We start from the raw sequence: 14,301 nt of genomic DNA, 5'->3' as shown, positions 1-14,301 counted from the left end.
GGAAAGGGAGAGGTGGAAATGGTGGAAGGAGGAGACAGAAAAGATGGATTTTGGAGAGGGAAAGGTGGAAATGGTGTAAGGAGGAGATGGAAAAGATGGATGTTGGAAAAGTGGAGATGGTGGATGAAGGAGATGGAGAAGAGCCAGGAGATGGATGTTGGAGAGGTGGAAATGGTGGAAAGAGAAGATAGAAAAGATGGATGTTGGAGCAGGAAAGGTGGAAATGGTGGAAGGAGGAGATGGAGAAGAGGCAGAAGGTGGATGTTTGAGCGGCAGGAGAAGACACCGCAGCATCCCAAGGCTCCCACCACCCAAATCAGCCATTGCATTTCCACGCGCGATGTGGTCCAAACTCTGCTTTTCTGTCCGAGGTCGTTGACCATGCCAATGTGCACGAAAACCCCACAAAGCCAGAGCGTTTGTAACGTCTTTTCAGCCCAGCGTGAGCCATTTGGAGCCTCGTTTCTCCGCAACCTGCGGTGTTGCTGCACCACACTGGGGTTTCGCTACAGACGCTGACGCGTAAGATTCAATCTCTCCCCTTAAGAACGTCAAAACGACTGTAGCGTTCATAATGAGGACAAAAACCATCTAAAAATTGATTTTTTTCCTTAAGATATATTGACATAACTCTTTGGGAAGCCCTTATGTGATCGCACAGTGTTGAAGATACTCTGTGTGATGCTGAGACAGCTGCACACAAAGTGATGTTGGGTACTGAAAATTAGGCTTTATTGCTTTATACTTTTTAGGTAGGATATTTTTTCCAGGAGAAATCCAGGATTTGAGGCAAAAATAACAGTTGTGGGCAGCGTTCAAACCCCCGTCTCAACTGGGTTTTGTCGCCAGCATTGGAATCGTTAGAAGTTGGGTTTAATTTTCCCGTTATACACCCCAAAGCAAAGCAAAAAGCTTCAGACTGGGACACGGGGATACACTTTGAACTGATAAAGCTTAAAAAACGCATCGTTTTGTAGAGTTATGACAGATTTTGATCATTAAACCCTAAGTGCAGCAGAACCCCTTGGGGTCAGTCTGTCCCCCAGCCCTGATGAAGTGGTTTTCTCAGTTAATCTGGATTTAAAAGGGGTCGAAAGGCCAAACCGGCCGCTCTCGATCGATGTATCGATTAAAATTATCGATTTGCATGACAAAGAGCTAACAAGACATGAGAGGCGTCCATAGGATCTGTCGGGTTTAACGTGCCTATTGCATCCTAGTTAGTCAGAGAAAAATAGACCCAAGCATATTCTCTATATACTCCCTATATATTCTATACGTTTGCTTTGCAATATGTAAGGATTTTGGGGCTGGTTTAGCCCAGCAAACCTATAAAGAATAATTAAACATACAACCGCAAAGTGTTTCCTCCCACTTATGCAAATGGCTGTGAGGTAAGAGGCATCTAATTAAACGTTTGTACTTTAATACGCCGTGGTGTGAAGGAAGATGAATTTTAATTACAGGCTCTTTAATTGTTTGGTCGGCCCGTTAATATCCTATTTACACAGCGTTAATACAATTTGCTCTCTGCCAGCAGGGCTCTTCCTCGCAGCGGGCTGCGCTTTTGCGCTTTTATTCCACGAACCAGCTTGAGTTTTGCAAAATCCGGCCCAAATTTTGAGCGAGTTGGGGATGCTCAGTGTGGCAGGATGCAAACCCCCCTCTCTTCCCTTCGCTCCTCCATCATGGAAGGAGTAGACACATCTCCCTCTCTCTCTGTTCCTTGAGGCCGACAGCTTCTTTTGTTTGGCCCCAGAGCCCCTGGCCAGGGCCATTAGGAGAAGGGAGCGCCAAGGCGCCAGTGTGGGGGATGTTTGGAGGCTTCAGGAGCACCCCACAGCCAGTGTGGGGGTGCAGAGAAGCTTCTGGAATGCCCACAGTCAGATCTGATCAGCCTATAAAGACGGGACTCTGTCGGGACTCTGCTCCTTGTGCAGATCTCTTGGAGCAGGAGCAAGATGCTGCCGCCCAGACTCCCCCCGGGATGGAGACTCCGCTTGCCTTGCCGCCACGGGTGTGAGTAAATTAACCCTCGCAGGATTGCGAGTGTATCTACTTTCAATGCACATTTGCACGTGTATTTATACTTTCCGTGCACATATGCACATGTACTTTCCGTGCTCTATACGAGCACGTGTATAAATTAATCCTCGCATAATCGCGAGTGTATTTTCCTCCCATGCTTCCACATGAGCACGTGTAGCTTCCCATGCACATTTGCACGTGTATTAACCCTCGCAGGATTGTGAGTGTACACTTTCCATACTCAATACTAGTACATATATCCCTTTACAATAACCTCGCACTGTCTTCAGGCAGGTGTGGACTCTTCCCGGACTCAGGGAAGGCTCTGGCATTGTTTTGGTGCAGCCACATGCATGCACACTGTGGACCTCCTGAATTATTAGTTGCTGCCCCTTAATAATTCTCCTCAACTGATATCTGAACCTGTATTCGAGTCACTTTTGGAGTGCTAAAACCCTGCTTCTCACCCATTTAATCAAAGTTGGTTTGGACCCTGTTGTCCCTTAAACCAACCTCGGGTGCCTCCGTGACACTCAGCCCGGCTAACACTTGGCTTTTGGTTTTGTCAAAGGAAAAGCTGGAAATTGGAGTAAAACTCAAGCAGTTTGTGCTTTTAGAAATATAAATGGGCTCCCTCCGATATTATTTTTCCCTTTGCAAAAGGAGGCGTGATGCTCTTCACAGGGCACATCCCATGCCGCTTGTTGTTGTTAAATATGTGTTAAGACGCTTATTCCTCCACTTCAAAATAAGGAAAAAAATAGAATATATATTATAATATATATATATGTATCTCAATGCAGCAGCTTTCCAGGAGGAAAAGCTCAAGACTAAGCAAAATTTGGCCGCTCGTTGGGACAGATGCGAATCCTTCACCTGTTCATGCCCCTTGCAGCCCTCCTGGCTTAGCAAGAAAAAGCAGTAAGACATTATCATTGTAAATCGTGGCAGAATATCATAAATAAGGCATCGCCGGAGCTGGGAGGGCTGGGGAGGGATCTGCTGTGCTCACAGGAACGGGAGCAACTGTCAGCGTTTAATTTTTAATGAACAAGATGTTGCAAAGTGCTGCGAGTCAAAGCGCGTTTGCTTAATGCTCCTCAGCCCCCGTGCACGGGAGGTGATGTCTCCGAGGCCTCGCACGTGGCCACAAACCCACAGATACCAGTGGTTTCCCCTCGTGCCGACCATCATCTTCCTCTGCTTGAGAACGGGCAGCGAAATCACCCCTTTGCTTTTGTTTTTTGGGGGTGATTAGCGATCTTTTAGCATCACAACTGGCTCTTCTGCAAGGAGCAAAGTGCCTCCTGGATGACTTAAACCTTGGAAAATGATGAAAATCAGCCCTGTGCTCATGAGTGGGGTTCTTGGTTCCTTTTTTCCCTCCTCCCTCCTTGTATTTGCACCCCGAAATACCATCCTGGGGATGCTCCGGAAAGCAGCGGATGATTCGGTGTGAATTATGTATGAGCCCCGCTAATCACGGGCTGATTAAAATGATGATGTGTTAATATTATCTCTCCCCGTTGCCTCCAGCTGAGGGGGACGTGTTTGCACCTGAAGGATGGGGGGGACACAGTGGGGACAGACGCGTCCCCCCTCCAGCTCCATCCCACAGCATCTTTCCCCTCGCACCCCTGGAAGCATCGTCATTGCTCCAAATGCCCCCAAACGCAAAGATGGGGACAGGTTGAATCTTGGGGACACATCCCAAAGGGGTAAAGCCCATTGCTGGTTCAAGGTTAATTTTTTGGAAGGGCTGGGATATGAGGCGTCCATGGGGCTGCTCTCACGTGCCAAAAATCCCCTGTGGGACGCTCAAAACGGGGCAAAAATGGGTCTTTTTCCGGTGAAACCTGCTGCCCCCCTCGCAGCTATTTGGTAATTGAAAGCGCCGAGCATGTTACAATGTGCTCCTTTTATTAATGTGTCACTCCTGATTTAAAAGGACATTTCATTTATCTCTCCCTTCCCCCTCTCTCTCCTTTTTTTTTTCCCCTTTAAACTGGATGTTGCAAGAATTCCCACTGCTTGCTAGCAAAAATACTCTTTTCTCCCCAGGGATGCGATCTAATCAGAAGGCTGAATTTCCATAGGTCAGAATTTAATCAGAGGGTGGCCCAGCACAGCTTTCGCTATCAAATGTGTCTTATTCAAAAAGAGCAAAGGGGAAGGAGAGGAGCTTCGGGGTTCGGAGCTGCCTTTGGGATGCTGATAATGCAGAGAATGATGGAGATGTTGGGTCGGGCTCCTCCTACTAAGGGGTAAATCTGGTGCTCAGCCCTCTTTAAAGTCCTTAAAATTCAGCAATACCTGGCACAGCCGGTAAATCCAGGAGTGAACGGGGGATTTTGAGGAGCGGTGACACGTTGCCATCCCCCACCATTGGAAAGCAAAGGGAAAAGGGGGGCGCAAGGGATGAGATTCGCGCGTCAAGCAGCAAACCAGCAGGTTCTGGACGGCTCCATCTGGATTCTTGTGTTCTTTTTTGGCGTCGGGCTTGATTTTCGCTGCTTTTCCTCCTCCCTTACACACATCTGTAGCATTTTGGGGACTGGCTCCTCCGGGGATTGTGCATCTGTTTCTCTCCCCTTGCACTCGAGCTCTTTCCCTCCTTCTTTTCCTCATCTTTTGTGGCGATTTTGCTCTGAATTTGGGGGTTCACCGTCCAGGCATCAGCATCACCCCTCTGCATCACCCCTGGAAACCCCAGCACTGGTGCAACAAACGCCAAAGCCCTGGAGCTTTGGCTTTGTCAGGCAGGACCTGCACAGGAGAAATGCCAGATCACCCACTATTTTTAAGGACCCCATATCCAGATCCCAGCACAGCCCAGTCCAAATTACTGGGTAAAGAGGTGCAAACTGGTGGGCTGCAGCCCCGTTGAGCCATCTCAAAGTGATTTATGCAGCACATGGAGGGTGTAAAGCAAAAATAAACCCCCTCATTTGACTTTTTCGAGGTCTGGAAGAAGCAGGTTGGGGTTGTTTGCGGTTGGATTTGCTGCGGTAAATGCTTGTGCCGATGCGATGGCTGCACGTGAGCGGAGGTGGGTGACCAGGAACACCCTGAGCTTGGCCAGTTTTTGACTTTAAAAAGCCACCAACCATCAGAAAATGGTCTAAGCCACCACCAATACGCCTGGGACGGGGATGCTCCAGCTTCCCATTGCCATGCACAGGAAAACCATCCGAGATGCTGTGCTTACGAGCCGGGAACTCCGGGAACTCAATAATACACAGGCACGAGGGAAAACGCAACCTTAGCTCTGTCTTTGTCACCCGCCCGCTTTATTTAATCACCCCGTTGATCTACGCCGGGGGCAGGAGGGAGATATAATCTCACCCCGCGGCTCCAACGGAGAGTTTTTCCGCACATGTGGAGGTTCTGTCCCCAATTTCCTTTGGGCAGACGAGCAAAACGTTCGCTTGTCCCCCTCCCTTTGCTTTTTGTGCCTGTTGCCCGTCTCAATTTTGGAAATGCAAGGGGAATCGGGGCTTCAGAACCTCATCTGACCTTCCTCGCGTCCCTCCTCCTCCTCCTCTCCCATCGCTGCATCTGCAAAGCCCCGAATTCGAGGGGAAGCGTGTGCTGCGTTGGCAGCCACGAGGAATTAATCCCCGCTTTAGCCTGCTAAAATAAACCCCGTCCAGGCGAAGAGAGGCTGGAAAGAAGCCATCCCTAAATAAACGCGGCTGCTGGCGAGCTGGGGTGGCAAAGATGTAAAACTAAACCTCATTTTTAGGCCTTAAAACAGCCCTTAATTTCCACCCCACATCCGCGCTTAGTGCTGCTGTCCCCCTGTGCAACGCTGCAAAACACCCTCCAGCGCTCCCCACCACCGAGAAAAAGTCACTGTTTTCCATATCTCCTTGCAACCCACCGATTGCAGCAGCAAATTTGCTTTTGCAGCCCCCCAAAAATCCAGTATAAAGAGGGTTTCTGGCGCCTGACAGCCCTGTGCTCAGTATTCCAGGCCACGCTGCTTTGCTGTTGCAGCAGGTACGTGTTGCAGCCTCCTCTCCTGCGGGTCGCGCTTGAGATTTATTGCGAAAACACCGGCAACTTGTTTTACAAGTGTTGCGAGCCTCGAATCGCTGGCTGCGGGACGTATAAAAGCACCTTTCCTCCTTTCGGGGCATTTTCTGCAAAGGCGTTTTCATTTCTTCGGCCTCATTTCTAAACCCGCTCCCATTTTCCAGGCGCTCCGGAGTTCTTTAGTGTTGCTTTTCCACCTGGTGCAAGCAATAATTTACCAAAGAATGGATTTTTGCAGTGGGTTAAGGGTTGTTTTGGGGCGCCCTGGTTGGAAACGGTGTCAAACGGGTACGGTCGGGGCAAAGATGCTAAAGAAAGGCTCAGATCTAGCGGGCTGTCAATCTGGGATCTTCCAGCAGCCGGAGGAAATAGAGGAAAATAGAATAGAAATGCAATTGCCTGCCCTCCTGACCCTGCCTGCTCCGTGCTCCCGGAATATTTTGCAGCAAATCGAGGGGAAACAGGGAGAAAATGGGCAGATGGAGCCGCCCGTGTTCTGATTTTTCCCTCTGCTATGAGGACAGATCCTGCATCCAGCTACAGGGGAGATGGGGAAGAAGCTGGGCTGTAAAACCTCAGCTCAGGCTTTGCAAATCCTCTGATCAACTGGTTGGACCTGTTCACGTGGGAAATGAGTCATTTAGAGGGTTTTAAAGCGTTCTCTTTCCTTCCGAGGAGGAATTTGGTCTGCGATGGGGACAGAATTGATGTGGGGCGGATGATGGTGGAGACCAAGTCAAAGCCAAGATCTTCAGAGGGAGGTTGGGCTTGAGTTTGCAGGGTCAGGGCTTTGCGTGTGGATCAAGGCGAGCCTCAAAAGCTGGGCGCCCAGGGTTTATTCAGGCAAACGTGGGCAGTTTTGCAAAGCAGCAAAACACTGGGTCCTTTTTGGTGCCAGAAGCTGGTAAATAAGGCCAGGAAGGATTTGCCCCAGTTTGTGGGGTCTTTTTGTGCTTTGGGAGCAGCCGAAACTCATCACTGCGAGGGGACACGATGCGTTATCCCCATATGGGATGCAGCCAGCGTTTGCAGAGCTATTAAAACCATAAAACTGTTTAAAGAACAACATTTTAACCCCTCGCCCCATCCTTCCCGGCAGCTCACGTCTCTTTGTCTCGTCTTTTTCACCTCTTCCAGCCTACCTGACCGTCAGCATCGAGCCGCTGCCGCCCGTGGTGGTGGGAGACGCCGTCACCTTGAAATGCAACTTCAAGACGGATGGGAAGATGCGGGAGATCGTCTGGTACCGGGTAAGCGATGCTGGTGACTTTTCTCAAGCCCTTGGGGACGGGGACATGGAGCCACCCGGCTGCTTTGCTCCTGTGCAACAGAAGGTCAAGGCTGGATGGAGGAGAGAAAAGCAAACGATGCTCTTACTGATGGGAATATTGATTTGGCGTAGCAGGGCGGCCTTTGAAAATCTGGGTGTGGGAAGAGATGTAAAATGGCTTTGAAATCATCCCAAGAGCTGTGTGAAGCTCTTTCCAGCCTTTTTATTATGTTTTTCAGGTGGGTTTGAGGCTTGGTTCGGTGCTGGGGGCTTTGCCAATGGGGGTTTGGGAGCGAGGGGCTCGGGTTGGCACTGCTGCACAAACAGGATTTGCATGTTGGGTGTGAAATGATGTGATAAAGAGGGTGGTTTTCATGCTGTGGGGGGAAATGATGGAAATTTGAGGGTATTTGGGGAGTAGTACTGGGTTCTTCAAGCCTCCCCAAGAAATTCTTTCTCGTTCCCATCTATGTCCCCAAAATACTCAAGGATGTGGGATGTGAGACTTAGAGCCTCTGGTTTGATTCGGGGAGGGGGGATTTGGAGGCTGTAACTCTCCCCTGCACCAGCATCACTCCCAGCCGCACCGAGCCTGGATCCAGCCTCACATATCGCAGTCTCCAGCAGCATTTTTGGCTTTCTCCAGGGAATTTCAAGATAAGCTGCCAAACATGAATAAAACCCCCGCAGGGGTTTGATCAGAGAAAACTCAGACGTTTTCCAGGATGGGGAAAACTCAGCTCTTTATACATTTGCTCACGGAGGAGGACAAGAAAGAGCTAATTGGGTTGGTGGCCTCGGCTGGAGGGGCCACCCTCCTCCACAGGATATTTTTTCTGGGTTTACCATCTTGTTTCTGCTCCCTGAACAAGGAGCAGCTCTGCCTTAAAGCTCTTTTTCGCATCCAAGCAGGTTTATAAATAGGAAAATGTGCTCGCTGTACTGATATATATTCAGTTGCTGGAGCCAGGTGTGTGCACAGGCGTATTTCTGTCAAGTCCTAGTTGGTTTTTGCTATAAATATGTGTATTTAGGTGTGTAGGGGATACAGCAGAGAAATACCTAAATATAAACCAAAAGCCAGCCCAAACCCTACATTTCAGCTTGCAATGGCCTTCATCTCCCCCTTATTTTGGGGAGGAGGCTTTTTGCACGGCGCTGCCGTCTCCATCGAGTTTTTCCTTCCCTTTTCCACTCAATAATATTGGATTAACCCACTTTCTCGCGAGCGGGAGCTGGATTTGCATAATCCCCCTGCACGGAGGGACGCTGGAGCCCTCACTCAGGGGACGATGCGCCGGGGCGGCCGAGCAAATCACCCTCTGAGAACCCACGGAGAGGGTGGGAGGGGAAGAAAATCACCCAGCTTTTATTTTTATCACCGCAAATCCCCAAAATTCCATATTTTTTACCCGCTTTCCCTTTTTCTCCTTTCACAGGGACATCCCGCATTCAGAAAGTTGGGTTTTTTATAGAGCGTCTCGGGATTTCCCAGATTCTCTCCCCATTTTAGGGATTTTTCCCCCTTTTTCCCCCCCATCTTGTCTCACTCGCAGACTTTAAACCCCCATTCTCAGCTCCTCTGTGCAGGGGGAGCCGGGGTGGAGATGTTGGGGCTACAGAGTTATATTTATACCGTTTATGAATCATCCTGACAGCATCTTTGTGTGCGGCACCCGGCCGGGCTGGGGACTCGTGGGGCTCCTGCTTCCCGTGGTTTATTTTCCCAAGAGCAGAGGGAGCTCGTTGAGTTGAAGGATGTTGATGGGTTGCAGGGGTGGGAAAGGCAAAAGAAGGGGAGTGTGCAGCAGTGGATTCAGCAGCGATTTGGTGTAGGTCATGGGGTGGGTGTATAACCCATGGGTGGGTGTATAACCCCTAGGGTTGGGTGTATAACCCATGGGGTGAGAGCATAACCCATCAGGGTGGTTGTATAACCCATGGGTGAGTGTATAACCCATCAAGGTGAGGGCATAACCCATAGAATTGGTGTATAACCCATGGGTGGGTGCATAACCCACAGGGTGAGTACAAAACCCTTCAAATGGGTGCATAACCCATAGGGTGGCTGTATAATCCATATGATCCATAACCCTTCAGGTGGGTGCAAAACCCTTCAAGTGGGTGCATAGCACATAGAATTGGTGCACAACCCATCAGGGTGGGTGCACAACCCATGGGGTGGCTGCATGTTCCATATGATGGGTGCATAACCCATCAAGATGGGTGCACAACCCGTAGGATTGGTGCACAACCCCTGGGGTGGGTGTATAACCCACAGAGTGGGTGCAAAACCCATAGGATGGGTGCATAACCCATGGGGTGGGTGCACAACCCCTGGAGTGCTGCAGACTGAGGCTGAAGGCTGTGAGGAGTAAAGGGGCTTCTTGGACATGTGCAGCAGGTAAAACCCCCCAAAAAGCACCGTGCTGCAACCCAGCACCCCCAAAACCCCCGCTCCAGCAACTCCCCTGGGAGCCCCATGGCCGAGGGACATGGAGAAGGGGGTGGCAGCAAGGGACAATGTTTTCCTTGGGTCACAAATCCCCTCAGCTCGAGCAGTTACAATGCAGAAGACTCGAGGAAGCCTGGGCTGCGCAAAGGCGCTTTTTCACGGCATAAACAAGAACACGCAGCGTCTGCAGAGGCGTTAATTAACATCCAACCACCCCCTTCCACGGTAGATTTGTCTCCAGAAGGTGCAATTTGCCTGAGAACATGTACAAACATGTGTCCGAACCCCTGGCGTGTTAGGTGAGCGCCCAAAAAACCCCTTGCGGGTGACGAGGGTGGTGACATCCTTGCAAACGAGCGTGTAATGAGTCCGGGAAGACGCAGAGCTGCCAAGCCGTTCGCTGGCTGCTGTCGCAGGCGTCTCAGGGGTCGCGCTCCAGACCTGATTAGTGCGGTCAGTGCGAGGGCTGGGGAGGGAGAAAATTGCTTTTTTTGCAGCAGTGCAGAGCTCAGAAAATTAATATAGAAGTGGGAAAGGGACGGGGAATCCTCGGAGTGCCTGCGGTGGCTGTGCAGACAGCTGGCAGCGGCGGGGGACGCGGGCAGCCGGCAGCAGCCACGCTGTACACACAGCCCGGGGCGCGGATGAGATGATGGTAATTGCAAGAAAAAAGTGGTTTGCAGGTTTTCTGGTGGCAAGCAAGAGCCTGGCGTGATTTCCCGCTGGGGACACGCGGCTCGGCCTGGGGGTGTAGAGCGTCGAGCGCTGGGGATGGAGGGGAACCCGCCGGGAGCCGCTCTGCCGCTGTTGATCAGAGTTTGGTGCTCGGTGTAATTAGCAAGAAGGAAAAGAATGTGGAGCTGGGGGTGGTGATGCTGTTTGCAGTGCCTGCACACGGGTGTTGCTCTTTGTAGCACCCATAGTATGTGGGCATTGCTCTCTGTAGCACCCACGGTGTATAGACGTGGTTCTCTGTAGCACCCGTGGAGCATGGACATTGCTCTCCACAGCACCTGTAGTATGTGGACATCCCTTTTTGTAGCACCCATAGTATATGGACCTTGCTCTTTGTAGCACCCATAGTAAGTGGACATTGCTCTCTGTAGCACCTATGATGCATAGTCATTGCTCTCCATAGCACCCATGACATATGGACCTTGCTTTCTGGTAGCCCCATGGTTCATGGACATTGTTCTCTGTAGCACCAATGGTGTATGGGCATTACTCTCTGTAGCACCCATGATGAATGGACATTGCTCTCCGTAGCACCCATAGTAAGTGGGCATTGCTCTCTGTAGCACCTATGGTGCAAGGACATGGCTTTGTGTAGCACCCATGGTGCATGGACATGGCTTTGTGTAGCACCCATAGTATGTGGACATTGCTCTGTGCAGCACCCATCGTACACAGGCATTACTCTGTGTAGCACCCATGGTGTATGGATGTTGCTCTCTGTAGCACCCATAGTATGTGAATGTTGCTCTCCATAGCACCCATAGTGCATGGACATTACTCTCCATAGCACCCATAGGATGTGGACCTTGCTCTGTGTAGCACTCATAGGATGTGGACATTGCTCTCTGTAGCACCCGCACACAAGCGCTTCTCTCCACACCGTGGCCTTTGCAGGTGAGGGGACGCACCCCACGTCCCCATGTCCCCCTCTTTCCCCAGCTCTCGTTTTTAAGCCCCTGGCTCGGCGCCGGGGATTACAAAGCATTTTGCTCTGTTAAGGGCTCATCCCTGCCTGGGAAACGCCCCCGGAGGCTCCAAACCCCACGGCAAGTGGTGGCCGACGCTTCACAGAAGTTGGCGGCGCCACTCGAAGCCACCTGATGGATGGTGACAAATGGCTGTCCCCACGGGGGCTCCCCCTGCCACTGCCCATTAGGAGAAACTAGATGTTCCAGCCTCGGCGGCGGCTCCAAGCGGGAAATGTTGCTGGTGACAGTGATAAAGTCACCACTGGCAACAACGGGAGCTCCAGGGAGGGGGAAAACGGGGTGAAGGGACCAAGCGAAGGGCACCTGATATTCCGGGGATGTCACAAACGCTTCCTCCACCCTATGATGCTGCTGGGAAAGCCAGAGCCCCAAATTTTGGGATGCAGGGCTGGATGCAGCACTGGGATGCTGCTTTTTAGCTTCTCGCTCTTAAAAACCGTCTCCCAGACATTTGCATCCCCCTCCAAACTTTCAAGCCAACCCAATTAATGGCCTCTGATTTATAAACCTGCTGCTCTTTAAGGAAAAAAATCTGGAGTTCTACACCTGCGGAGAAATTCACCAAAATCAGAGCAAAGCGGCTGATGGAGAGATTTGGGGCTGGAAACCGCGAGAGGTCTGACCGGTGCCATTCATTACCCACCGGCTGGGTCGGCCCCGCGCCTCGGAGAGGATAATTTAAATGTCAGCGTGGGGAACTCTTTTAATTCCTCATACTTAGGCGGGGAGAGAAGGTCACGAGCAGCAGCGCAGTTTATTGAGCTCTCTATTACCGCTGGGCCAGGGCATCGCTCCGGCAGCGGGGAGCGTGGGCTGCGCTTCCCAAAATTGCACCATCCCTTTGCACGATTGATTTTTAGCGATGCTGAGAGGGGGGTGCCAGCGTTGGTGCTGCCCTTTGGGGGATGGAAAAGGGTTGCAGTGCTCAAATCATGCAAGTTCAGGCAACTAAATCAACTAATGTGTGGTTTTTGGAAGGTAGATGTGATGGTGGCAGTTTGGGTGGCTCTGAGCAAGGTGGGGCAGCTCAGGGTGGGAGGAGGAACCCCAGCCAGCTGGGTTAAATGCAGATGCTTGAACAAGCAGGGGAAGGAGGCAGAAATAAAGCTAAGAAAGGGTTTTTCCAGCGTGATGTGTTTCTCCCTGCAGCTGCGACACGGGATGCTACAAACCCCTCAAGCATCAGTCACCCCTTGTGGGTATTTTTCCCTTTTTCCATAGCATTTACTTGGAGGAAAATTGTCAATTCGGCCCCAAGACGAGGAGGGTTGAAGGAATCCAGACCTGTTCCCCAGGGTGCTACAGAGACCGCCTGTAATTTTAGGGTTGTAACACCCTCAAAATCTCTGGTTTGTCTTCCAAAATCCGCCCCCAACATCCCTTTGGTCCCCCATCCGCAGCCTTATCTACCCCCCCGAGCATCCTGGCAAGAGGCTCTGCCAATATTAACAGCACCGGCGTATTTTGGGGACAACAAAGTGATGGGTCACTGGTGAGGTGACAGCAACCGGGGAGGACACGCAGGAGGGGGCAGGAGGTTAATGTGTCCCTGCACTGTAGCAATCGCTGCGGTTTTGGCAAGAATAAGGTTTTTATTGGAGTTTATAAATAATTCAGCTGCCTGAGCTCAGATTTGGTGCCTTCAATGTGCTTTTCCCTCTCCCCACACGCCTTTTTCTCCCGCTCCTCAGTGTGGCCATAAAATTTGGGGCAATTTGGGTGCTGCGGAATGATCATCCTTTTGGCCTCTTCCCCAGCTTGGCGGCTCCTACGCTCACACCAACTTTATATGTAGCTCCTTTCCAAATAAAAAATTACCCGAGGGTTATTTTTCAGGCTGAAAATAGGTCTTAATTCCTAGAGAAAGACTATTTTTTTAATGTGCTTTTATATAAATCCCCAAGGATGCGACCGGGCTGCAGCATCTTCCCTTTCTGTGCATCCTCGGGGGGATGCGATGGGTACCGGGGGGGGAGTGTTGGTGTGAGAGATGCTTTGAGCTGCATTTGTTTTCCTTTTTCCATACTTATATATATATATAGATATATCGATGTAGATGTAGATGACATAGACATAGACATAGACATAGACATAGACATAGACATAGACATATAACCCACATCTGTCCAGATGTGCTGGGAAACTCCTATGCCTTTAAACTCCTGGTCACATCCAGTGGTCCCCACCCCGAGCATCCCTCTGGGAGCGACTGCTCTGCTGCATCCCAAAACTAATCCCTTAAATAAACCCCTTTTCTACCGATACCCAAAGAGTTCCCTGATCCAGGAGGTTTCCAGGCATGACTAAAAACCGGGAAAAACAAATCAAAACGCGTCCTTGAAAACTTCCCTTGGTTCCCAAGGCCGCAGATTTATGGCTCCGATAATTCTCCCTGTGGTTCTTTATCCTGTGTCCGTGCCAACGTGTATTTGCTTTGCCATAAAAGCCTCGGCCTTGGCGAATAAATTTGAAGAGGTGGGTTTAGTGACAGCTTCTTTTTGTTATTTCTTCTCTTCCCTTCCTTTTTGCCACTAAAAAAAGGGGGGAATAAAGAAAATTTGGCATTGAATTTTGCCCAAGAGGGGAGAGAAGTGCTGGGTGATCCTGGAGAGATGCTGATTTGGGGGGTTTAATCCCCAAAAATCCCCTTCTGTGCATGGCCTATTAAAAAAAAAAAGACTGTTCTAACATTCTGATGGATCGATCAGAGCTGTTCTAGCCCCAAAATGCCCATTTCCCGGCTCCATTGCTTTTCTCTGCCTTTTCCTCCGGAATTTTGTACTAAA

At 50.5% G+C, this 14,301-nt stretch overlaps 1 protein-coding gene across 4 annotated transcripts in view; it reads left to right on the top strand.

Moving 5' to 3' along the window:
- The window catches only part of IGSF21 (immunoglobin superfamily member 21), a 39,655-nt gene that overhangs the window by 15,366 nt on the left and 9,988 nt on the right, over window positions 1–14,301 (top strand). For 3 of the 4 annotated variants that reach the window (XM_065038103.1, XM_065038104.1, XM_065038105.1), the window contains exon 2: window positions 7,204–7,316. In XM_065038103.1, the coding sequence (XP_064894175.1) occupies window positions 7,204–7,316 (113 nt within the window). Of the gene's footprint in view, window positions 1–6,772; window positions 6,828–7,203; window positions 7,317–14,301 lie in introns of those variants that run through there. The other variant, XM_065038102.1, reaches the window with a different exon arrangement.

The sequence above is a fragment of the Columba livia genome, chromosome 21, assembly GCF_036013475.1.
Source record: "Columba livia isolate bColLiv1 breed racing homer chromosome 21, bColLiv1.pat.W.v2, whole genome shotgun sequence".
NCBI classification, from domain to species: Eukaryota; Metazoa; Chordata; class Aves; order Columbiformes; family Columbidae; genus Columba; species Columba livia.
This window is presented reverse-complemented; position numbering and strand designations above follow the sequence as displayed.